We start from the raw sequence: 23602 nt of genomic DNA on the forward strand, positions 1-23602 counted from the left end.
TTTAACTTGAAGCTTTGGACTCTGTATGAAATGTGTTTGTTTTTTTGCTTCATCTTGAACACTCAGAACCCCCCCCACATAAAAACACTGACAATTGTCACAAACGGAGGAGACCCACTGGTCGGGGAAACTGTTATCGAGTTATAGGCGCCTTGGCCCGGGGAGGGTTGGCATCCATATCATGAGAGCAGCAGTTAGTCCACTGCTGCGAGGCTTTCATGCTCCGCCGGCTCGCCGACCAGAGGCCGACCGCAGCAGACACACGGGAAACGCCAGGCCGGCCGCCACGCTGAATTGTGCTGTCCTCCCCCCCCCCTCCACTTTCCAACCCTGCCCCCCTACCCTCCTACATCCATTTACTATCATTATGTTCTGCTGCCCCCTACTGCGGGCCCACGGCTGTGGCGCCCCAAGGTCAACGTGTGGGAGGGGGCTGGGATGTGGTGGGGGCTCTTTACTCCTGAGGAGGCTGTAACAATCGATAGAAAGCCACCAGTCACCGCAGGGGCCCCTGAGGGCCCTCACAACACCAACATTAGTGGAGATGTCTTCCTCCAAAGGGAGAGGAGGGGGGAGGGAACCTACTGGGAGTTAATGAGCTTGGTGGGGGCTCTGGGATGGGGATGGATGTGGGGCAAATGGCCAGCTTGTCAGCAGCTTCTGAGCTGTGTTCTCCTGCAACACCGGCTGGGATGGAGCCGCCAGAATGTTCCAGAGAAATGTCTGAAATGTCTGTCCTGAACAGACAGCGTCCATCCCCTTCTCCTCCATCCCATCTCCACCATCCCATCTCCACTATCCCATCTCCTCCATCTCTTCCATCCCATCTCCACCATCCCATCTCCACCATCCCATCTCCACCATCCCTACCATCCCATCTCCCCCATCTCCACCATCCCATCTCCTCCATCCCTTCTCCTCCATCCCATCTCCACCATCCCATCTCCACTATCCCATCTCCTCCATCTCTATCCTTCTCATCTCCTCCATCTCCCCCATCTCTTCCATCCCATCTCCACCATCCCATCTCCACCATCCCTACCATCCCATCTCCCCCATCTCCTCCATCCCATCTCCACCATCCCGTCTCCACCATCCCATCTCCTCCATCTCCTCCATCCCAACCATCTGTCCTACCTCTTACACCGTCAGTACGACCTCTTAAGCCTAGTTTATGCTTCTGCATCAAGTCGACGGCATAGCTGTTGATGTAGATCCCTACTCCAAAAAATTCTAACAACATGTCGCGTCGACACGGACCTTAAAGGCTGTGATTTGTCCGCTCAGAACGTAATTTCCGGCAGTTGCTTTTTCCGCGTTCCCTCGACGCAGAACTTCAAATACTCCATGACGACGTCACGTCCGACGCCATCGACATGATGCAGAAGCATAAACGAGGCTTTACGCCGTCCTCTTCCCACATACCGAGCAAAGTTCTGATTTAGTCCACCGGCCCTGTTCTGGTTTCTTTCAGCTGTTTTTTTTTCTTTTACATTCTTCTGTCACGGTGTCCTGACTTTTGTTTCTTGTTCTCTGTTCAGTCGTTTGCTCAGACTGAATTAAATCAGACTGGAAGTGGAGAAACTGGACTGTTAAACTGGACTTGAGCCAGTCTTGTACTGTTATTTCTGTGGAAACCAAATCAATGCGTCAGAACATAAAGCAACACATTATCAGCTGCTCCACCTGTGACTTATTAAAAGTGATGAACCAGCCACAGGCGCAGCAGCTGAAGGAGAATTGTTTCAGATCTTTTTATTCACACTGCATGTTGGTGTAGATAAAAGAGAAAGGAAAACTCCTGTTTATCTTCAGATCAAAAGCTTCATAAATTCTGTCAGTCTGAACTTTACTGAACTGGATTTAAACCATTTGGATTTGTTGGTGCTGCAGAAATAAAATGAATATTTTATCTGTTTTTGTGTATTTTGTTGCCTTGTTGTGTAGTTCAGACTCACATCTCCCAGCCGTGGCTCAGAAGCAGGAACTGGTTTAAAAGCTAAATTTCTCCAATAAAAACTTAGTTAAACAGAATTGTGTGTGTTCACACTCAAAGAGGGTATTTTAATTAAGTTCCTTTTTATTTCAGCAGGTCTGGCTTCACCCAGGCAGAACACAGAGGACCACAGCATCGTATAAAACTTCACTGATCAGGTGAGAACAGGAGGAGTGTATGAAGAGGGGAATGTTTATGTGTTGATCTTCTTTCTGCCTCTGGATCTCTGGGCCAGCCCGGGGGTAGTCTGGGTGCCCATCTCCACCAGTCTGGACTTGGGGTCACTCTTTTTTCCACCGCTGGGCGTCTTCCGGGGTCGGGCAGCGGCTTTGGGACTTTTCTTCTCTCCGTTGACTTCTAAAAGGAGAAGTTAGATCTGTGAGGCACTGCTTGATGTGATTATTCTGACTCAGGATCAGCCCGGGCAGCACTGGGAGCCCTCAGAGGTGGAAACACACCTTTTTTCTTTGGGACTCTCTTTTTCCTGATTGGACTTCCTTCAGGCTCACTCTCCTCAGCCTTGTCAGCTGCGTTCTTTCTCTTGGTCGTCTTCTGGAGGGAGAAGAAATGACAAAACGGCCACAGAGTCAGAAAATGCAGCACAGTCCAGAGACAGTTTTTCTCTAAAAACATGGAGAAGAAGAAGTCCGAGTGGTTCCAAGTGAGTGAAGACACAACCTGGATGTCTCAGAGCCCCCCCTCCCACCTTCTAACTATCATTCATCCTCCCTTCTTTCCTTTTTGCCTCCATTTTGACAATTGCTACCTCATGATGGCCACGCGGCGCCCGCTGAGGTGAACAGATTGGCGGGATAATTGCATAGAATAACCAGCATCGGGGCGGTAACCTTTCGGCTGGAAACACCACGTCCCCGGTGGCGTCCTCCATATGCACAGAGAGCGAATGTGAGGAGCACGAAGACGCAAAGCAGGAAGCGAACGTTAGACTGAGCAGAATTTATTCATTCTTTAAATGACGTCACTCCTCTTTTCTTTATATGTTGCTGCAAAAACAGGAAATAAATGCAGTGACGACCTTAACTTCTGTGAGCAGCTTTAAAGTGAATCTCTGGTCTGAGCTCCTTTATTCTCCAACACAGCCTGAACCCTCTGAGACAAGCTTTCTGTCATTTCTTTAAGGAGTCTTCAGGAATAGTTCTCCAGGCTTCTTGAAGGACATCCCAAAGCTCTTCTTTGGATGTGGGCTGCCTTTTGTTCCGTTCTCTGTCAGATGATCCCACACTGCTTCAATAATGTTGAGGTCCGGGCTCTGGGGAGGATTCATCCCTCCATAAGACCTGTTGCCACTGATTTTCAGTCCACTTCTTGTGTCATTTGGCACAGCTCAGCCTTTTCTCCCTGTTTCCCTTCCTTAAGAACGGCTTCTTGACAGCCACCCTTCCATGGAGCCCATTTCTGATGAGGCTTGGGCCAACAGTAGATGGATCAGCTGAAGGTCCAGATGCATCTCTCAGGTCCTGTCAGGTCACAGCTGGATTTTTTCCTCTTTCTTAAGGACATCACTTTCAGATCCTGTTCATCTGCTGGAGATAGTTTTTTAGGCCTGACACTTCTTCTTTTGTCCTCCACTTGTCCAGTTTCCTCAAATGTTTTAAGGACACACTGCACACCATGCTGAGATATGCCAAGTTTTCAGCTAATAGCTCTTTGGGAATCACCTTGTTGCTGCAGAAATCCTATTTTCTGTCTGTCAAACTGTGTTTTCTTTGCTGTTTTTCATAGATGCAGCTAAAGAAATGGGAACAAATGATGTGTCTTTGTGACAGGCTGCTGGTAACAAAGAGCCTAAAGATCCAGTTTAAAATGGCTTCTTTGCTAAGTTGTCTGTTCTGTGTCGACACAACACTGGTTCATCCCTTGAGTTAGGAGCCTTTTTCTGCCTGAAGGGTTCAAAGGTCAGAGTTAAGTGGCTGAACAAAGAAAAAACACATTCCTCTGAAAATGCTCAGGAACAAGGACTGAAGATGAGGGAAAAAGCAGAAAATCAGATCGGGTTACTCGTGATCAAATTAAGACCCTGAGATAACTTGATCCCAACGTGCACTTAACGTGCACGTAGACGCCAGCGAATCGGATCGAGAGTTCTGCACAAGCTCAAGATTTTTTCCCACGATCGTCACCCGGAAGTCGAAGGAGACGATATTATTATATTATATATTATATCTTCACAGAGCTGAAGTTTGCGTGTTTAACTCTCAGGAAGTTAAAGTTTCTGTGTTTAACTCTCAGGAAGTTAAAGTTTGCGTGTTTAACTCTCAGGGAGTTAAAGTTTTCATTGTTTAACTCTCAGGAAGTTAAAGTTTCTGTGTTTAACTCTCAGGGAGTTCAAGTTTCTGTGTTTAACTCTCAGGAAGTTAAAGTTTGCGTGTTTGACTCTCAGGAAGTTAAAGTTTGCGTGTTTAACTCTCAGGAAGTTAAAGTTTGCGCGTTTAACTCTCAGGGAGTTAAAGTTTCTGTGTTTAACTCTCAGGGAGTTTCTGTGTTTAACTCTCAGGAAGTTTCTGTGTTTAACTCTCAGGAAGTTTCTGTGTTTAACTCTCAGGAAGTTAAAGTTTCTGTGTTTAACTCTCAGGGAGTTAAAGTTTGTGTGTTTAACTCTCAGGGAGTTAAAGTTTGTGTGTTTAACTCTCAGGGAGTTAAAGTTTGTGTGTTTAACTCTCAGGGAGTTAAAGTTTGTGTGTTTAACTGTGAGGAAGTTAAAGTTTGTGTGTTTAACTCTCAGGGAGTTAAAGTTTGTGTGTTTAACTGTGAGGAAGTTAAAGTTTGCGCGTTTAACTCTCAGGGAGTTAAAGTTTCTGTGTTTAACTCTCAGGGAGTTTCTGTGTTTAACTCTCAGGAAGTTTCTGTGTTTAACTCTCAGGAAGTTTCTGTGTTTAACTCTCAGGAAGTTAAAGTTTCTGTGTTTAACTCTCAGGGAGTTAAAGTTTGTGTGTTTAACTCTCAGGGAGTTAAAGTTTGTGTGTTTAACTCTCAGGGAGTTAAAGTTTGTGTGTTTAACTCTCAGGGAGTTAAAGTTTGTGTGTTTAACTCTCAGGGAGTTAAAGTTTGTGTGTTTAACTGTGAGGAAGTTAAAGTTTGTGTGTTTAACTGTGAGGAAGTTAAAGTTTGCGTGTTTAACTGTGAGGAAGTTAAAGTTTCTGTGTTTAACTCTCAGGAAGTTAAAGTTTCTGTGTTTAACTCTCAGGAAGTTAAAGTTTCTGTGTTTAACTCTCAGGAAGTTAAAGTTTCTGTGTTTAACTCTCAGGAAGTTAAAGTTTGCGTGTTTAACTCTCAGGGAGTTAAAGTTTCTGTGTTTAACTCTCAGGGAGTTAAAGTTTGTGTGTTTAACTCTCAGGGAGTTAAAGTTTGTGTGTTTAACTCTCAGGGAGTTAAAGTTTGTGTGTTTAACTCTCAGGGAGTTAAAGTTTGTGTGTTTAACTGTGAGGAAGTTAAAGTTTGCGTGTTTAACTGTGAGGAAGTTAAAGTTTCTGTGTTTAACTCTCAGGAAGTTAAAGTTTCTGTGTTTAACTCTCAGGAAGTTAAAGTTTGCGCGTTTAACTCTCAGGAAGTTAAAGTTTGCGTGTTTAACTCTCGGGAAGTTAAAGTTTGCGTGTTTAACTCTCAGGAAGTTAAAGTTTCTGTGTTTAACTCTCAGGAAGTTAAAGTTTCTGTGTTTAACTCTCAGGAAGTTCAAGTTTGCGTGTTTAACTCTCGGGAAGTTAAAGTTTCTGTGTTTAACTCTCAGGAAGTTAAAGTTTGCGTGTTTAACTCTCAGGGAGTTAAAGTTTGCGTGTTTAACTCTCAGGGAGTTAAAGTTTTCGTGTTTAACTCTCAGGGAGTTAATGTTTCTGTGTTTAACTCTCAGGAAGTTAAAGTTTGCGTGTTTAACTCTCAGGAAGTTAAAGTTTCTGTGTTTAACTCTCAGGGAGTTAAAGTTTCTGTGTTTAACTCTCAGGAAGTTAAAGTTTCTGTGTTTAACTCTCAGGAAGTTAAAGTTTGCGTGTTTAACTCTCAGGAAGTTAAAGTTTCTGTGTTTAACTCTCAGGAAGTTAAAGTTTGCGTGTTTAACTCTCAGGGAGTTAAAGTTTGCGTGTTTAACTCTCAGGGAGTTAAAGTTTTCGTGTTTAACTCTCAGGGAGTTAATGTTTCTGTGTTTAACTCTCAGGGAGTTAAAGTTTGCGTGTTTAACTCTCAGGAAGTTAAAGTTTCTGTGTGCTGACCTTGGCAGGAGGTGAAACAGCTCCGTTGACGGCTGAGAACTCCAGCTTGCCTTCATCCTTGGCCTTGATGGCCTTCAGGCCGTCCTGCAGGATGGAGCGCAGCTTCTCGTACGGAGGTTTGTCTTTGTAGCCCAGAGACTTCACCTCCTCCATGAACCTCTGCATCTCACCTGTGTTGTGATGATGATATATATATATATATATATATATATATATATATGTATATATGTATATGATGATGCAGCAGGTCATCAGAAACTGAAGACACTTGTTAGACATATTCATGTATTACACATATTTTTCCCCTTCTTCTCAGGAAAGACATCAGCTCTATGACACAGCCAGAAACACCCAGAACCTGTGGTGGAAACTGAAAACTAAAAGCTCCCTGACGAGGCTCCATCCTGCAGAGCTTTTTGTCCTCATTGACTTATTTTCACATGTTTCAGGTAAGTCTCCCTGCATCTCAATGAGGAACCGTCCTCCTTTGCCAGGGATTGTACGTCTAATGGAGTCAGGAGCTTCGGTCCTGCTCTGCCTTTGTTCTGTTTGTGATCTAAATGTGACTTTTAGGTTTATTCTGATCATTATGTAATGACACCAGACTCCAGAAATCAGCCCATCTGATCCTGTAGTGTTCTCCTCTGGTTGCTGCTGCAGACTCCACACAGATGGAGCTGGAAATGGTTTGGCTGTGCTCGGCAGAGCAGAAGGAAGGAAGCGACACTCTGCCTTCGGGTCAAAGAGCTGATTGGACTTTCATCACAGAGAAGAACGTCAGAACAGCCTTTTAAGGCCAAGACTAACGTGCTGAAGTGGACTTGTGTCCTCCTGAAGGAGCCAAACAAAGGGCCTTTTTCTTATCTGAGATTCTAAATAACTCCTAAACCTAATGACTGAGGAAACAAACCATTTTAACATCTGCATCTTCTCACCTGGCTTTTCTTGAGAGGAGAAGCACTTGGACATGAACTCTGGGATGTTTTCTTGACTCCTGTGAGGAACATTTGACCCGTGAGTTGGAACATTGGTCAGCCCGAGGCCTTTCTGTCTGAACCGATGTGTTCCCTCACCTGATCTTAGAGTCTCTGACGTACAGGGGGTCCTGCAGCCGGTCCTCCCAGGGCAGCCGACCACACAGCCACTGAACCATGCAGTAGCTCAGGATCTCCAGGTCGCTCCGCCTGCAGGCATCTGGAGCCAAACAACACATCATCAGCATCATTATGAGCAGAAGCAGCAACAGCAGCAGCAGAGGAAGCAGCAGCAGCAGAAGCAGAAACATCAGAAGCAGAAGAAGCATCAGAAGCAGCAGCAGCAGAAGCAGCAGCAGCAGCAGCAGAAGCAGCAGCAGAAGCAGCAGCAGAGGAAGCAGCAGCAGCAGCAGCAGCAGAAGAAGAATCAGCAACAGCAGCAGCAGCAGAAGCAGCAGCAGAGGAAGCATCAGCAGAAGAAGAATCAGCAGCAGCAGCAGCAGCAGCAGCAGCAGCAGCAGCAGCATCAGAAGCAGAATCAGCAGCATCTGCTACCTACTTGCTCCTTTGTGGGCGTCGATGCTTGTGAACTCAATGGTGCCGTCGTGACATCTCTTTGGGTCTTCCTTGTACTCCTTGAGGACACCGTCTGGTGCGTACCTGTACGCCAGCCCATAATCCACCAGGTACACCTACAACAAAGCAGAGTCGGATCAGCACCAGCTGGAAATGAATCTCAATGCAAAGAAAGATCCATGGAAAACCAACCTCATTACAGGGGAAAACCCGACTAAACTGAACAGAACTGACACATCAGCTGTTACACTGATAATAACACTTTAACAGCAGCAGAACGCTGATAATAACACTTTAACAGCAGCAGAACGCTGATAATAACTTTAACAGCAGCAGAACGCTGATAATAACACTTTAACAGCAGCAGAACGCTGATAATAACACTTTAACAGCAGCAGAACGCTGATAATAACACTTTAACAGCAGCAGAACGCTGATAATAACACTTTAACAGCAGCAGAACGCTGATAATAACACTTTAACAGCAGCAGAACGCTGATAATAACACTTTAACAGCAGCAGAACGCTGATAATAACACTTTAACAGCAGCAGAACGCTGATAATAACACTTTAACAGCAGCAGAACGCTGATAATAACACTTTAACAGCAGCAGAACGCTGATAATAACACTTTAACAGCAGCAGAACGCTGATAATAACACTTTAACAGCAGCAGAACGCTGATAATAACACTTTAACAGCAGCAGAACGCTGATAATAACACTTTAACAGCAGCAGAACGCTGATAATAACACTTTAACAGCAGCAGAACGCTGATAATAACACTTTAACAGCAGCAGAACGCTGATAATAACACTTTAACAGCAGCAGAACGCTGATAATAACACTTTAACAGCAGCAGAACGCTGATAATAACACTTTAACAGCAGCAGAACGCTGATAATAACACTTTAACAGCAGCAGAACGCTGATAATAACACTTTAACAGCAGCAGAACGCTGATAATAACACTTTAACAGCAGCAGAACGCTGATAATAACTTTAACAGCAGCAGAACGCTGATAATAACACTTTAACAGCAGCAGAACGCTGATAATAACACTTTAACAGCAGCAGAACGCTGATAATAACACTTTAACAGCAGCAGAACGCTGATAATAACACTTTAACAGCAGCAGAACGCTGATAATAACACTTTAACAGCAGCAGAACGCTGATAATAACACTTTAACAGCAGCAGAACGCTGATAATAACACTTTAACAGCAGCAGAACGCTGATAATAACACTTTAACAGCAGCAGAACGCTGATAATAACACTTTAACAGCAGCAGAACGCTGATAATAACACTTTAACAGCAGCAGAACGCTGATAATAACACTTTAACAGCAGCAGAACGCTGATAATAACACTTTAACAGCAGCAGAACACTGATAATAACACTTTAACAGCAGCAGAACGCTGATAATAACACTTTAACAGCAGCAGAACGCTGATAATAACACTTTAACAGCAGCAGAACGCTGATAATAACACTTTAACAGCAGCAGAACGCTGATAATAACACTTTAACAGCAGCAGAACGCTGATAATAACACTTTAACAGCAGCAGAACACTGATAATAACACTTTAACAGCAGCAGAACGCTGATAATAACACTTTAACAGCAGCAGAACGCTGATAATAACACTTTAACAGCAGCAGAACGCTGATAATAACACTTTAACAGCAGCAGAACGCTGATAATAACACTTTAACAGCAGCAGAACGCTGATAATAACACTTTAACAGCAGCAGAACGCTGATAATAACACTTTAACAGCAGCAGAACGCTGATAATAACACTTTAACAGCAGCAGAACGCTGATAATAACACTTTAACAGCAGCAGAACGCTGATAATAACACTTTAACAGCAGCAGAACGCTGATAATAACACTTTAACAGCAGCAGAACGCTGATAATAACACTTTAACAGCAGCAGAACGCTGATAATAACACTTTAACAGCAGCAGAACGCTGATAATAACACTTTAACAGCAGCAGAACGCTGATAATAACACTTTAACAGCAGCAGAACACTGATAATAACACTTTAACAGCAGCAGAACACAGATAATAACACTTTAACAGCAGCAGAACGCTGATAATAACACTTTAACAGCAGCAGAACGCTGATAATAACACATTAAAACGAGTGAAGGGTTCCTGAACATGAGAGCAGGAACACTTTAAACTCTCTGCAGACAGAAGTGAGAACTAATTCAGCCGGTTTGGCTTTAAAGGAGGAACACGGCGTAAGAACCCACCTCACGTTCAGGTCCCCAGGGGCTGATTCATAAATAGCTCTTTAATAACAACACCAATGATACATTATTAATCTCCAAATTAAATATTTGGCCCTGCCCCCACCTTGTTTGCTGCCTTCTAATCTCCCCGGTTTGAAGCGAACACACACTGTCTGCAGGCCTTAACTGAATCTAATCGTGTTACCGCCGCAGAAACACGCCGAACTGCTACTGACCTGGTCGGGGTCGCCGTGGCTCAGCATGAGGTTCGACGCCTTGATGTCGGCGTGCACGTACTCGTGCTCGTGGATAAACTCCAGGATGTCCAGCTGAAAGGATGAAGCAGGAACACAGAGTGAGGAGTTCATCGTGAACCAACACGGCTCTGCTGGAGGCGCCTGTCTTCAGGCGCTCCCCAGGGTTCTGTTCTGGGCCCGGTGCCGTTTGCTGCCTTTGGCTCATATAATCAGAACATTTAAAGCGGCTTCCTGCCATTGTTACACAGATGATGTTCGGCTGCATGTTTGTTTTCAGCCTGATGGCATTTCTAAGCTCTCTGAGCTGCATAAAGGCAGCAGAACTCAGGTTCTGGATGTTCTCCAACAGTAAATACAGACGCACCATATTCAGACCTCATCTTTATCATTAACTGGTACCTGTTGGGAGGCTTTATGGACCAGAACCAGGAGTCCACGGGGGTTCAGAGGGTTGTACCCAGAACCAGGCAGAACCAGGCCCAGGCCTCACCTCTCTGTATCAGATGTGATTCAGATCATGACTAAGAAGCATCTCTGATTTATTCAGGTTTTTACACTTTGATTCTGGGAAGAACTTGTTTCTAAATGTTCTGACTGAATAAAAGCGACCCGAGTTCAGCTGTAAACCTCAGCAGAGACCGGAGCTAATGAATGTTTTTAGGGACTCTTCGTGCCTCTGAGTTCTGTCTGGAGTTATTTCAGCCGTGTTTAACACCAAAGAACATCAAAACATTTCATGTAAACCAACCAGTCTCAGACCCAGCTGCAGGACCAGCTTTCTGGAGAATCTTCTTCCACATTCTTCAAACTTCTTCTGCAGGTCGGTGCCGAGTCTGTCGATGACCATGAACCGATACCTGGAAGGCAGGCAGAGGACGCCATCAGCACACATCGGACCGACTGCTTCTAACCGGCCCGGTTCTACTGGAGCCGTTCACCACACCAGTTATTCTGCTAAGTCAGCTCGTATCGACCCTGCAGCTGCTTCCACTGAAAATGGAGAAATTTAAAAGGGAAATCTTTAAACTTCTTTGAATGTGGACCAACAGCATCTAAAGACTTAAGTTATTTCCCATCATGCCCCTGGAGGACATCACTTCAAACGATGGAGTCGACTATAAGCAGCTTTTAGCTGAAACATCGCAGAGGAGTTCGTGCTGTTTCCATAGAGCAGTTAGCTGCTCCTCCTTCTGTTCGGTCCAACTGAACCGCACGCTTTTCTGCCTCATCGCCATGGTTACTGTCAGCTTCTGGGAACAGTTGGACCAGCTTCAGACAGCAAAGCGATGATGCTAAAGGTAAAGTTGAAAGAATTAACCCTAAACCGTCACTTCTCAGATTATTTTCTCTTCTTCAGACAGATTTTCTCGCTAGTTTCCTCCAGAGAAACCGTAACATGAGCTGTTCTTACAGGATTAGAGAAGCTGGAAGTAGAGCGCCCTCTGTTGGACCCCAGGGAAAAAGGTTTGCCAAACTCTGGAAGGATGTCCGACCTCCAAAATAAGAGCAGCTAAAGCGCCACACACATCATAACCAGTAACGCGTCACACAGCTGGTCTCTCCTGGATCATCAACATGATGCAGCCAATCATCCTCCCCTGAATCAGCTGAAGAAACATCTGGTAAAGTCTGAAAAAGCAGTAAGTTTCACAGCAAAGAGGCTCATCAGCGCCCCTACGGCTGAGCAAACGCACTGACTTACCGTTTCCCCCCCCTCTCGTGCAGACCGGAGCCCCAGTACCTGGGAACCCCCAGATGTTTCACTTTGTGGGACCTGATCCAGCTCTGAACTGCAAGACAAGAAGAAGCTCATCAGAAACGTTTTCTGACTGTAAGAAATCCATCTGATGGAAACCAGAGGCAGTTTGGTTCCTGTGAAGTGACTGCTGTGTGTGTGTTGGGGGGGGGGGGCAGCGTGGCCGCGAGCTACTCTTCTTCTGGGACAAATATTTACCAACAACATGAGACTTGAGCATGAATAAAACATGAGCCTTTGGTTCCTTAGTAATAACAGTTAATTGTCAGGGGAGATTGACATTTGGATTGTTATTATATTAAATGCAAAGCTGCGGCCCCGGGGCCGACAGAGCTGCCCCCAGAACCCCCCCCTCTCAGAGCCTCTGCTACAACACTGTCTTTTTAATTAAGAAAGTTGGCTTTCTGTTATTTGTTTGCTGCTGTGTTCCGATCAGAGTGACTCACTGAGATCCGGTTTGGCAGCTCTCATGTAGAAATGCAGCTCAGAGAACAGCGGTCCGTTTTCACTGGGCTCCTGCAGACAGAACAGAAAGCACAGCTGGTTTGGACCGGACTGGACCGGACTGTGAGGTCCAAAAACACATGAAAACAACCCTGTGAGCAGGTGGTTTCAGAGGCACTGACCACCGCTGACAGGAGAAACCAGAACACGTGAGCAAAATGAAGCATTTTAAATGTAATCTCAGGGGGGATTGTGGGTAACAGTGATGTCATGTGATTAATCAGCCTTTAAAGGTGACATATTGTGTAAAACTTCCTGCTCCTGGGAGCAGATATCAGGGCGTCTGAGGTGTAAAACTCCTTCTTCCTGCTCCTGGGAGCAGATATCAGGGCGTCTGAGGCCACCAGCAGGTGTAAAACTCCTTCTTCCTGCTCCTGGGAGCAGATATCAGGGCGTCTGAGGTCACCAGCAGGTGTAAAACTCCTTCTTCCTGCTCCTGGGAGCAGATATCAGGGCGTCTGAGGTCACCAGCAGGTGTAAAACTCCTTCTTCCTGCTCCTGGGAGCAGATATCAGTGTGTCTGAGGTCACCAGCAGGTGTAAAACTCCCCAGAAACACAACCCTGAGACTTATTTAGCTCCCTTTGTTTGCTCAGATCAACCCAACTTGAGCTTTTTAACGTTCATTCTGAGGAAAAGTGTGAAACATGAATTCTGCTCGTGTCCGTTTTACTGCCTGCGATGCGTTCAGGGACCGTATGAAAGCAGAAGAGCAACATTCAGGGAACAATGCAGTTATTTAACAGAGAAACAGTTTGTGATCACGTGTAATCTCACCACTTTGATGACATAGCGAGCGTCAGCGCCAACGGGCCTCTCGGAGTTCTGATCAGCTGATAAGAAACATGAAGAGTGTTGGAGAACATTAGAGCTGCACTGAACACTCAGGCAGGTCCCACCAGAACCACCTAAAGTCCGATGGCTGGTGGAGGCGTCTCGTCTTACCCAGATATATGAGGCCGAAGCCCCCCTGGCCGATCGGAGCCCCCAGCTTCCAGGACTTCTTCCCGGTGTCTGTGAGGACTTCTCCAGGTGGAAACTCCTCCGCCAGCTTCCGCTTTGCAGGAGCTCGGCCTTTCCCAGCCGCCTTGGCTTTAGGAGGCATCTGAAAAGCAGTTTGTGCTGTTAGTGAAGTTCTCTTAATATTTAAAATGGAGGCCGGGAGGCCGAGCCCGCTCCGATTGGTCAGAAAAACACAACAACTTTTAACCGGGCCGGAACCATCGACCCGGGGATGATGAACACCTTCCTGATGGATCATTCATACAGGTGACACATTAAAGGTGGTTCTGCTGGGCTGCCATGGTTTGGAAGAGCCACTAAAAGTGAGAAAATTCTCTCAAACTCAGAGACGCTGAACAGCGAGGAGAGAAGTGTGCACAACATGTCAGGAAGCTGTCAGAGTTCAGACTTTCAGACACACAAGGCTACATTCAGCAGAACAAGGTTCAGACAGAAGAAGAAGAAACAGTCTGAGCAGCCAGAGTTTCTGACAACACAGGAGGAGGAAGCCTCTTCTCACACTTCCTTTCACAGAGAAAACCTGCTTCCAACAGAGAATGAATCTGATCACTTTTATCCTGATGGGGGAGTGCAGAGGGGTCCTGAGCCGTGGACCTCACAGATGGAACCGAACACCTTCGTTTCCACCTTTAAACGCCACGCTGACGCCTTTCAGCCCAGCGGCTCGCGTTTTTAACCACAAAGCGGTGATATTCAGACAGGAAGCTGCAGGTCTGTGATGTTCAGACTCTACAGAAACAGCTGAAGGACTCATGCTGTCACACAGAGGCTAAAATTCTTTATTTATCCAAGATAACAAAGATTATTACTGAAACATTAAACTTCCTAACTGAAAAATAAATGATGGAGCGTCGCTATAACGGCTGCAAGGAATTATGGGACAGAATGAGCTCCTTAAAGGACGGTCCGGTGTTTCCTAAAGGAGATCCTTAAGGTGGTTTCCAAACCACACCTGCAAAATACAGGGAATAACTAGTTCAAATGTTTCAGAAACTCCCTCAAACTGTTGTGTGTTCACAGTGGGATTATTTCCAGGACAACACATCAGACTCCAACTGCAGTGTGAAGAAGGATCGCTTTGTTTCAAGGAGCCAAACACACCTTATCACCAGTACAGACGACCCACCACCTGAAGAAAGGAGACCAGACCCAGACCCATTAATCAGGTGTTCTGGACATTAAAACTCAGAGGACAGATGCCTCTAACACAAAGAACCACAAACAACGTTCACACTGACGTAATGACGTACATGTGTGGTGGAAAACTTGGTGATCAGAGGTTCTGAAGCGGAACCAGAACCATTTTCCATCCGTTTCCGGGTATGATGCGAATTCCACAAAGAACCTCTCTGAGCTGAACACTGTGATGGAGCCTGTGGAACAATTTAAGCCTGAAAACACGCCCGCAGCTCTGAGTCAACACAATCTCAGGCTTATTAAACGAGAACTCAAAGCATGTGTCGACGGAACCTGATGTGAATAAAAACCCGACCCGATTAAACGCAGTGACGAAGTTTGGCTCTGTTCGTAAAGGCTGGTTAGCTTCTCATGCTAACTGCTACCATAAAGCTCATCTGCTGCCGTTCAGTTGCAAACTGTTACGGACACCTGCGACATTCTACGTAAAAACACATTTATGTCGAAAGTATGAAGAAGGATTCTCACCGTTTCTTTGTTGTTTATGGTAGATAGTTGGCGAAAGTGCCTATGGACCAAACTTCCCGCAAAACTACCGGCCAGGAAGTAGCGTCACGACACTTTGCGAATCGATTGGTCGATTACGCTGCGCAAAACGTCACAGCGTAAGGTTGCGTTCAGGACAGCTATGAAATCAGAAACTATAATTTAGCTAAGAAAACCAGATAAATCGCCCCATCGAGTCGGTTTAACAAGTCTGCAACTCGGATTTATTCAATCCTTCTTTTACATTGTATGCCATACATTAAAACACAGCTAAAACAATAACTTGAATATCTTTACTTTGGCATTATTGATCCCCTAATCACTAGGAAAAGTGCTTTTAGCGCAATTTAGCGCTCGTCTTTTTCTTAGGAGAACTCACCTACATGACCATCGATAGCTGACTGTTGTTAAATGCAAAGCAAACTGAAGGCAGTCATGTCTTTTAGAAGTCGTGTTTTTTTTTAATGTTGTGAGTCGAAATCTTAAAAGTAGTCCGAATTACGAGGTTCTCAAATGTAGCACAACTAAAATTTCGCATGTAGTTCTTCTTCTTCGATTTTTATTGTTTAAAAATGACTTTGTTATACCGCATTGGTTTTATTGATATTTCATAATATTCCAGCATACACCGTTATAATCAATAGAAAAATAGTTACTGTTTATCTTGTTATAACATGATAACAACATGTTTTAGCATAAAACATTTTACTTTAAAACAGTATTAAGTAAGTTTTCTGAAAGGAAATTATACTCTGTCACATTATGAGAGATACATTAGATACTACATGAGTTAGAACAGAAGGAATAGCTTACTCCAATTCAGGGTTGCAAGTTTAAACCATTTATCTCACATTTCCCCTGATCATCAGGGGAAATGTGAGATCACTGAGCTCGGAGCCCTGATGAGGACACAGCAGGAATCTCAGGCAGAGACCTGGCTGCAGGAACAACTCTAACAGCTCTCTGCTCAGCTTTAAGACTATCCGGGCAGACAGAGACTGCAGACAGAGCGCTAACAGTAAAGGAGGAGGATCACAGAGCTGGTTAACAACAGATGGTGGAATCCTGGACCTGGCTGCAGGAACAGCTCTAACAGCTCTCTGCTCAGCTTTAAGACTATCCGGGCAGACAGAGACTGCAGACAGAGCGCTAACAGTAAAGGAGGAGGATCACAGAGCTGGTTAACAACAGATGGTGGAATCCTGGACCTGGCTGCAGGAACAACTCTAACAGCTCTCTGCTCAGCTTTAAGACTATCCGGGCAGACAGAGACTGCAGACAGAGCGCTAACAGTAAAGGAGGAGGATCACAGAGCTGGTTAACAACAGATGGTGGAATCCTGGACCTGGCTGCAGGAACAACTCTAACAGCTCTCTGCTCAGCTTTAAGACTATCCGGGCAGACAGAGACTGCAGACAGAGCGCTAACAGTAAAGGAGGAGGATCACAGAGCTGGTTAACAACAGATGGTGGAATCCTGGACCTGGCTGCAGGAACAACTCTAACAGCTCTCTGCTCAGCTTTAAGACTATCCGGGCAGACAGAGACTGCAGACAGAGCGCTAACAGTAAAGGAGGAGGATCACAGAGCTGGTTAACAACAGATGGTGGAATCCTGGACCTGGCTGCAGGAACAGCTCTAACAGCTCTCTGCTCAGCTTTAAGACTATCCGGGCAGACAGAGACTGCAGACAGAGCGCTAACAGTAAAGGAGGAGGATCACAGAGCTGGTTAACAACAGATGGTGGAATCCTGGACCTGGCTGCAGGAACAACTCTAACAGCTCTCTGCTCAGCTTTAAGACTATCCGGGCAGACAGAGACTGCAGACAGAGCGCTAACAGTAAAGGAGGAGGATCACAGAGCTGGTTAACAACAGATGGTGGAATCCTGGACCTGGCTGCAGGAACAGCTCTAACAGCTCTCTGCTCAGCTTTAAGACTATCCGGGCAGACAGAGACTGCAGACAGAGCGCTAACAGTAAAGGAGGAGGATCACAGAGCTGGTTAACAACAGATGGTGGAATCCTGGAGCGTCTCTGCAGCCCAGATGTTGAGCTGCTGGCTGTGAGTTTCTGTCCATGTTGTCTGCTGAGAGTTCACCTGAGTTACCTGCTGACGCTGTGTGTGACATCATCAGCTGAGCTGTTGCTAAGCTACAGAAACAACAGCCCAACCCACTGATGGAGACCTCTGAAGGTTTCTACCTTCCTCTCTGCTACTCTTCAGCTGGTTTATATGTTATTTTATTATCTGTAACAGCGGCTGATCTTTAATAATAATTAATGCTGCAGGGATATAATTTACCTTCAGGGATTAATAAAGTTTTATTGAATTGAACAGAATTGTATTTAGAGAGTAAACATTCATAATCTGCACCAACTTCATCATGTTGTTCTGCTTTGAGTAAGATGCTAAATATGAGGATGACACTGAAACAGTAAAGGTCACCTCTGCATTCTAACTAAAGGCCAGTTTATAGGATACAGTTTGTACATTTGTGATGACTTCCTCATAAAGTGGCAGGAAAAACTTTCCTTCATCATACCTGCTGATGACTGAGCCTGAAAAGGGATGTAAATGCACACAGGCTCACCTGCTCTGAATGTGTCATTTGATACGAACATATTCGGTATCACCTGGAACCCTCATGAATAAGATATCAGTTATTTTGTGTCTTGTCTTTCCAGGAGCCACAGAGTGGAGAGAACTGCTGTTTGTTCCTCTCACTCCTGCTTTAAATCAGGAGGATTTCAGGGTCTGTGTCTCCATGGAGGAGGGTTTTCTTCCTGAGCTGAACTGACCGTTTGACCTCAGATTCCTGCCGGCGGGGAGATGACGCGCTGCAGCGACAGTGATGAGCAGAGTGAGGACAATGCAGAGAGACCCAACAAATACCAGAAGAAGAGAAGTAAAGGAGGAAAACATGTGTCGTTCCCCCCCGATGAGCAGATAGTGTCTGGCTTTGCAGAGCACAGGGATGCTGAGAGAGCAGGTGAGCTGCTGTGTGGCTGAAGGTGACATCATGATGACCTCACTGTGTTCTTTCACTGGATATCTGCTCGTTTTAGAGGAAACTGTTCAGGCAGGAATGGTGAAAATAATCTTCCATCTGGACAGGTGGGTCTCAGGTTATTGAAAGCTCCTCTAATCAATAAAGAGGCTCCTGGTTGTAAAACTTTGGCTCTTTTGGACATGAATGAATGAATAAAAATAAATGTTGTCCAATAATCAGCTGTTTAAAAACCGTTGGCGCATTTGTGAGGATTAACGGCTCATTTTTGGTCCTTCTGAACGTTAATGGAAACGCGTCTGAAGCTGGTCGTTTGGTGTAAGGTGGTCATAAAACTTTTCTCACGTCCAACAGAATCAGACGTGTTCAGTTTCATTATTAAGTCTTCAGTCTTGGGTCGTGCTAATGGTGTTAATCAGTGGCTCATTCTGCGTTTTCAACCAACACGTGCGCTGTTGTCACTTCCAAACAGGAAGCAGGGGAAGCCGTGGCTGAGAGTAACCATGGCGATGAGGCAGAAAAACGTATGGTTCAGTTGGACCGAACAACAGAAGGTGCAACTAACTGCTTCATGGAAACAGCACAAGCGAAACATGCAGCTGTGGCTAAAAGCTGCTCATCGGTCGACTAAATTGTGAAGAACTTCCACCAAATCTTCAGTCTGTGACTTAAAACTCTGCCACTCTAAAAGGATTCTTCAAAGTTGTCTAGTGTCTGAGTGGCCTCTGGCCTCCCTCTTCGGAGCCTCTGGCCTCCCTCTTCGGAGACTCTCACCTCCCTGTTAGGCACCTCTGGCCTCACTCTTCGGAGCCTCTGGCCTCCTTCTTCGGAGCCTCTGGCCTCCCTCTTCGGAGACTCTGGCCTCACTCTTCAGAGACTCTGGCCTCACTCTTAGGCACCTCTGGCCTCCTTCTTCGGAGCCTCTGGCCTCCTTCTTCGGAGCCTCTGGCCTCCCTCTTCAGGGCCTCTGGCCTCCCTCTTAGGAGTCTCTGACCTCCCTCTTAGGAGCCTCTGGCCTCCCTCTTAGGAGCCTCTGGCCTCCCTGTTAGGAGCCTCTGCCCTCCCTCTTCGAAGCCTCTGGCTTCCCTCTTAGGAGCCTCTGGCCTTCCTCTTAGGAGCCTCTGGCCTCCCTCTTAGGAGCCTCTGGCCTCACTCTTTGGAGCCTCTGGCCTCCCTCTTAGGCACCTCTGGCCTCACTCTTTGGAGCCTCTGGCCTCACTCTTAGGCACCTCTGGCCTCACTCTTCGGAGACTCTGGCCTCCCTCTTAGGAGCCTCTGGCCTCCCTCTTAGGAGTCTCTGACCTCCCTGTTAGGAGCCTCTGGCCTCACTCTTCGGAGACTCTGGCCTCCCTCTTAGGAGCCTCTGGCCTCCCTCTTCAGAGCCTCTGGCCTCCCTCTTAGGAGCCTCTGGCCTCCCTCTTCAGAGCCTCTGGCCTCCCTCTTAGGAGTCTCTGGCCTCCCTGTTAGGAGTCTCTGGCCTCCCTGTTAGGAGCCTCTGGCCTCACTCTTCGGAGACTCTGGCCTCCCTCTTAGGAGTCTCTGGCGTCCCTCTTAGGAGTCTCTGACCTCCCTCTTCGGAGCCTCTGACCTCCCTCTTCAGGGCCTCTGGCCTCACTCTTCAGGGCCTCTGGCCTCCATGGCCTCCCTCTTAGGAGCCTCTGGCCTCCCTCTTCGGAGCCTCTGACCTCCCTCTTCAGGGCCTCTGGCCTCCCTCTTAGGAGTCTCTGACCTCCCTCTTAGGAGCCTCTGGCCTCCCTCTTAGGAGCCTCTGGCCTCCCTGTTAGGAGCCTCTGCCCTCCCTCTTCGAAGCCTCTGGCTTCCCTCTTAGGAGCCTCTGGCCTTCCTCTTAGGAGCCTCTGGCCTCCCTCTTAGGAGCCTCTGGCCTCAAGGAGCTGGGTCACCTGGGTGAGGCTCAGATTAGAATAGCTGCTCCTTCTCAAAAGGAGGCAGTTAGGGGATATGGGTATGTGGTGATACTCTTCGGATGCCTCCTTGGGGAGTTGTTTCGGACACTCTGGTAGGAGGCTTTGGAAACTCATGGAGGGACCATATCTCTGAGCTGAGGTCGGGGGATCCCTGCCTCTCTGAATGGTCTGTTAAATGGAAGCAGCGACAAACACACAGAGCAGAGTTCCCATTCTGGCTTTTCTTAGCCTTTAAGCACCTTTGAATGGTTGCTGATGGCAGATATGAATGAGCACTCTTCTGTCTCAGGTGAGAGCTGCATCACGCTGACAGAGGTCATGTTGGCCTACCAGCAGAGCTGCAGCAGACACCAGGTCCAGCCCACTGAAAGCATCCTGCAGCAGCTCCAGGTATGCATCATGTCAGCAGAGTGTTTGGAGCGGTTGAGCTGTGTGAGGCTCGTCTTTGTGTGGAGTTGTATGTCTGCTGTGAAGCTTTCTGTGAACCAACAGAGAAGCTTTAGTAATTCTGAGTGTATACATGCATCCCTTCCTCCTCCTCCTGATCTCATTGGGTGGTTCTTCCTGCCTCTGTTTTAAACATCCATTCGTTTCCTTTGAAGCTGAACTGAAGCGCGAGATAACAGCAGCTACAGTTGATGTAAACTTGACCAGTTTGAGGCATCCTATAGCAAAAACACATGAAACCAGACTGGAGCGCTCGCTGAGAGCTGCCTCAGGCGTCATTGGAAAAAACACTGCATTGTATGATCCCATGAGGTTCCTTTGATCCAATTAACCAGCGAGGGAACCAAAATCACAGCTTAAATTTAACAAATGTACTGCCAACAAATGACGCCAGAATCACAGACATTACATCACAGCCAAATCAAAATGATCTCGAGTTTACTGGAGCCGGGTTTCATTACTTTCAAAGCGACCACCAACACGCCGGCAATCAGGACTAAAAACGCACCATCAGTGCTGGTTTTAGGTCTTCCTGGTCTTCCAGTCGCTGTCAGTGCTTCATGCAGAAGGAAGAAGGAAATCATTTCTGTCCTCTGACGTTGTCCCCATTTTAAAATCTGATGAAATAAATGTTATCACAGATATAATCGCCGGCTGGATCATCAAAATTCTACCACAGGAGTAAAAAACATTAGATTCCTTTCAAGTTTTACTGCTTAATGTGTAAAAGCTCCACAAGCTCATATATATGTTCCACGATATGATTTTATTGAACACGACTCTTGACATGAACCTGAAACTGCTTTATTCACACAGTCACTATAGATGCTGGATGTCTAACCTCCAGCAGACCTGCAGAGTGAATTATTGCTTTAACAGACGTGTGTAACCCTGTATTTCTAAGCAACATCAGCAACTCTGCTCATAAAATAACTGTACCATGCAATGACATTACAGCACTCCAGAAAGGATCAATATCGCCACGATGAGCTGTCAGAGCTGCCTGCAAACTCCAGCTTTTAATAAAACAAAGGAACCACAGCAAGGATGCAGAGACACACACTCTGAGTCCGTGTGAAAGGGATTTAAGGGTGTGTGGATGCATAATTCAAATGATTTGGTTCCATTCTGAGCACTAATAGCATCTCCATCCCTAACAGGAGGCTAAGAGCAGGTTAACTGTTCTCATGGCTGGAGTTGCAGATGAGAATCATTCCCAGATGTTAACATGTGGAAAGTGTCCCACACTTGTGTTCACATTCAGTCTGGAGTTCATTTTCCTTCTTTATGATGTGCAGCATCACCAGTTGCATTTATGAGCTGGATCATTATTCATTGATTATGATGAAAATGGCGCTCTGGGAGGACTGGTATTTACTGAATGTGACAGAACATGTTTGGGTTTGTTGAGGAACATCCCTGCTTTCTGCAGATGATGTGGTTCTGTTGGCTTCTTCCAGCCGTGACTTCAGCTCACAGCTGAGTGTGAAGCAGCCGGGATGAAGGTCAGCTGCTCCAGATCTGAGGCCACGGTTCTGAACCTCCGGGTCGGGATGAGTCTCTGCCTCAGCTGGAGCAGTTTCAGCATCTCTGGACCTGGTTCTGAACCTCCGGGTCGGGCTGAGTCTGGGCCTCAGCTGGAGCAGTTTCAGCATCTCTGGACCTGGTTCTGAGTGATGGTGAGTTGGATCAGAGATGGACAGACGGATCGGGGCTTCGTCAGCAGTAATGAGGGCGCTGCTCCGGTCCGTTTGGTGAAGCTGAGCCGGAAGGAGAAGCTTTCAGGTTCCTGCTCCATCTTTGTTCCAACCCTCACCTGAGCTCACAGATCTGGGTTCTGACCCAAAGAAGGAGGTCGTGGTTTCCTTCAGAGGGGGGCGGGGCTCAGCCTTAGAGACAGGGGGAGGAGCTCCAACATCAGGGGGAGTAGAGGAATTTATTAGATTTAGACTAGAGTAGAGCCGCTGCTCCTCCACATAGAAAGGAGTCAGCTGAGGTGGTTCCTCTGGTCAGGAGGAGGCCCGGGGATGGATGGATAGATGATGATGGATGGATGATGGATGGATGATGGATGGATGGATGGATGGATGGATGGATGGATGATGGATGGATGATGGATGGATGGATGGATGGATGGATGGATGGATGATGGATGGATGGAAGCAGGACATTAAAGGGTTAAATTAAAAAGCAAACTTCTGACAGATATTAATTACATCTGCTGATGTTAAAAAGTTACAGGAATAAGGGAACATTTTCCCTGGATATCTTTATTGTTTCAGAAGACAGTGGATTCATTAAATCCCACTTCTGCTGGAGCTCAAACGCTCACTTCAAAGTGTTCTTGCATCACTTTGTGGCAAACAAAGAGAACGAGCTCCAGTGCTGCCCACTCCAGTCTCTTTAATGACATCTGACTGTCTTCATCACTTTTTCTCTGTTGGGTTATGACAGATATGTATTTTTATGCAGAAGTAAATCAGAACCTCTTATTTGCACTAACACAGGAATATTCTCCTCTTTGTGACACACTCTCCCTCCAGTAACTTGAAACACAGTTTGCCATTTATAATTCATTTTATGTACATACTTACTTTACTTGGACCAGCCGTGTTAAAGCACTGCTCCCCGCCCCCGCCTGCATAAATTTCACTTGAGATCAAGGGGAATTATTTGTGGAAAATTAGAGACTTAGCAGTGCTTACATTAAACATAGAGACGCCGTATTATCTCAGAGGTGCTAATGAACCCAGTTTCATTGGAAACTAATGTAGGTGGTCCTCCTGAAAGAGTAAAATATGTATGGTTAAGCATTAGCTAAGAGGGGCAATATTTAGACCAAAAGGGTTGCACGCAAATGAATCCGTAATAAGACGAGGCAAAACGAAAAGACGAATGCCTAAAGAGCAAATTTATTAAATTAGGTCTTTTAAGGAGAGGGGCAGTTCCCCCGAGGATCCGCGCTGAAGACTATTAAAAGCTT

General features: G+C 46.1%; 2 protein-coding genes across 2 annotated transcripts in view; one reads left to right on the forward strand and one right to left on the reverse strand.

Moving 5' to 3' along the window:
* Positions 1-1927: 1927 nt before the first annotated feature.
* Positions 1928-15311, reverse strand: vrk1 (VRK serine/threonine kinase 1). The gene is made up of 13 exons (XM_072365666.1): positions 15221-15311; positions 13478-13637; positions 13310-13365; positions 12476-12545; positions 11976-12063; positions 11022-11130; positions 10253-10345; positions 7750-7882; positions 7290-7410; positions 7152-7210; positions 6217-6386; positions 2455-2548; positions 1928-2353 (listed from the first exon to the last, which is right to left on the reverse strand). Exons 2-13 carry the CDS (start codon positions 13635-13637, stop codon positions 2190-2192), a joined length of 1317 nt encoding a protein of 438 aa, XP_072221767.1. The 5' UTR covers positions 15221-15311; the 3' UTR covers positions 1928-2189.
* Positions 15312-18069: 2758 nt separating this feature from the next.
* LOC140269848 (protein phosphatase 1 regulatory subunit 37) overlaps positions 18070-23602 on the forward strand; it is a 61153-nt gene continuing 55620 nt past the window's right edge. The window contains exons 1-2 of the mRNA XM_072364829.1: positions 18070-18229; positions 20462-20562. Coding sequence (XP_072220930.1) covers positions 18070-18229; positions 20462-20562 — 261 coding nt within the window. The remainder of the gene's footprint in view (positions 18230-20461; positions 20563-23602) is intronic.

Source organism: Leuresthes tenuis, unplaced genomic scaffold (assembly GCF_036924035.1).
Source record: "Leuresthes tenuis unplaced genomic scaffold, fLeuTen1.0.hap1 SCAF_15, whole genome shotgun sequence".
In the NCBI taxonomy this organism is placed as follows: domain Eukaryota; kingdom Metazoa; phylum Chordata; class Actinopteri; order Atheriniformes; family Atherinopsidae; genus Leuresthes; species Leuresthes tenuis.

What these genes read in the sequence shown, in the direction of transcription:
- vrk1 (XM_072365666.1), bottom strand. Translation starts at nt 13,637, where the DNA reads ATGCCTCCTAAAGCCAAGGCGGCTGGGAAAGGCCGAGCTCCTGCAAAG. An exon ending in AGCTGCCAAACCGGATCTCA is followed by an intron (nt 12,064 to 12,475) that starts GTGAGTCACTCT and finishes CTTGTCTTGCAG; the next exon opens with TTCAGAGCTGGATCAGGTCC. An exon ending in CTGTTTCACCTCCTGCCAAG is followed by an intron (nt 2,549 to 6,216) that starts GTCAGCACACAG and finishes TTCTCCCTCCAG; the next exon opens with AAGACGACCAAGAGAAAGAA.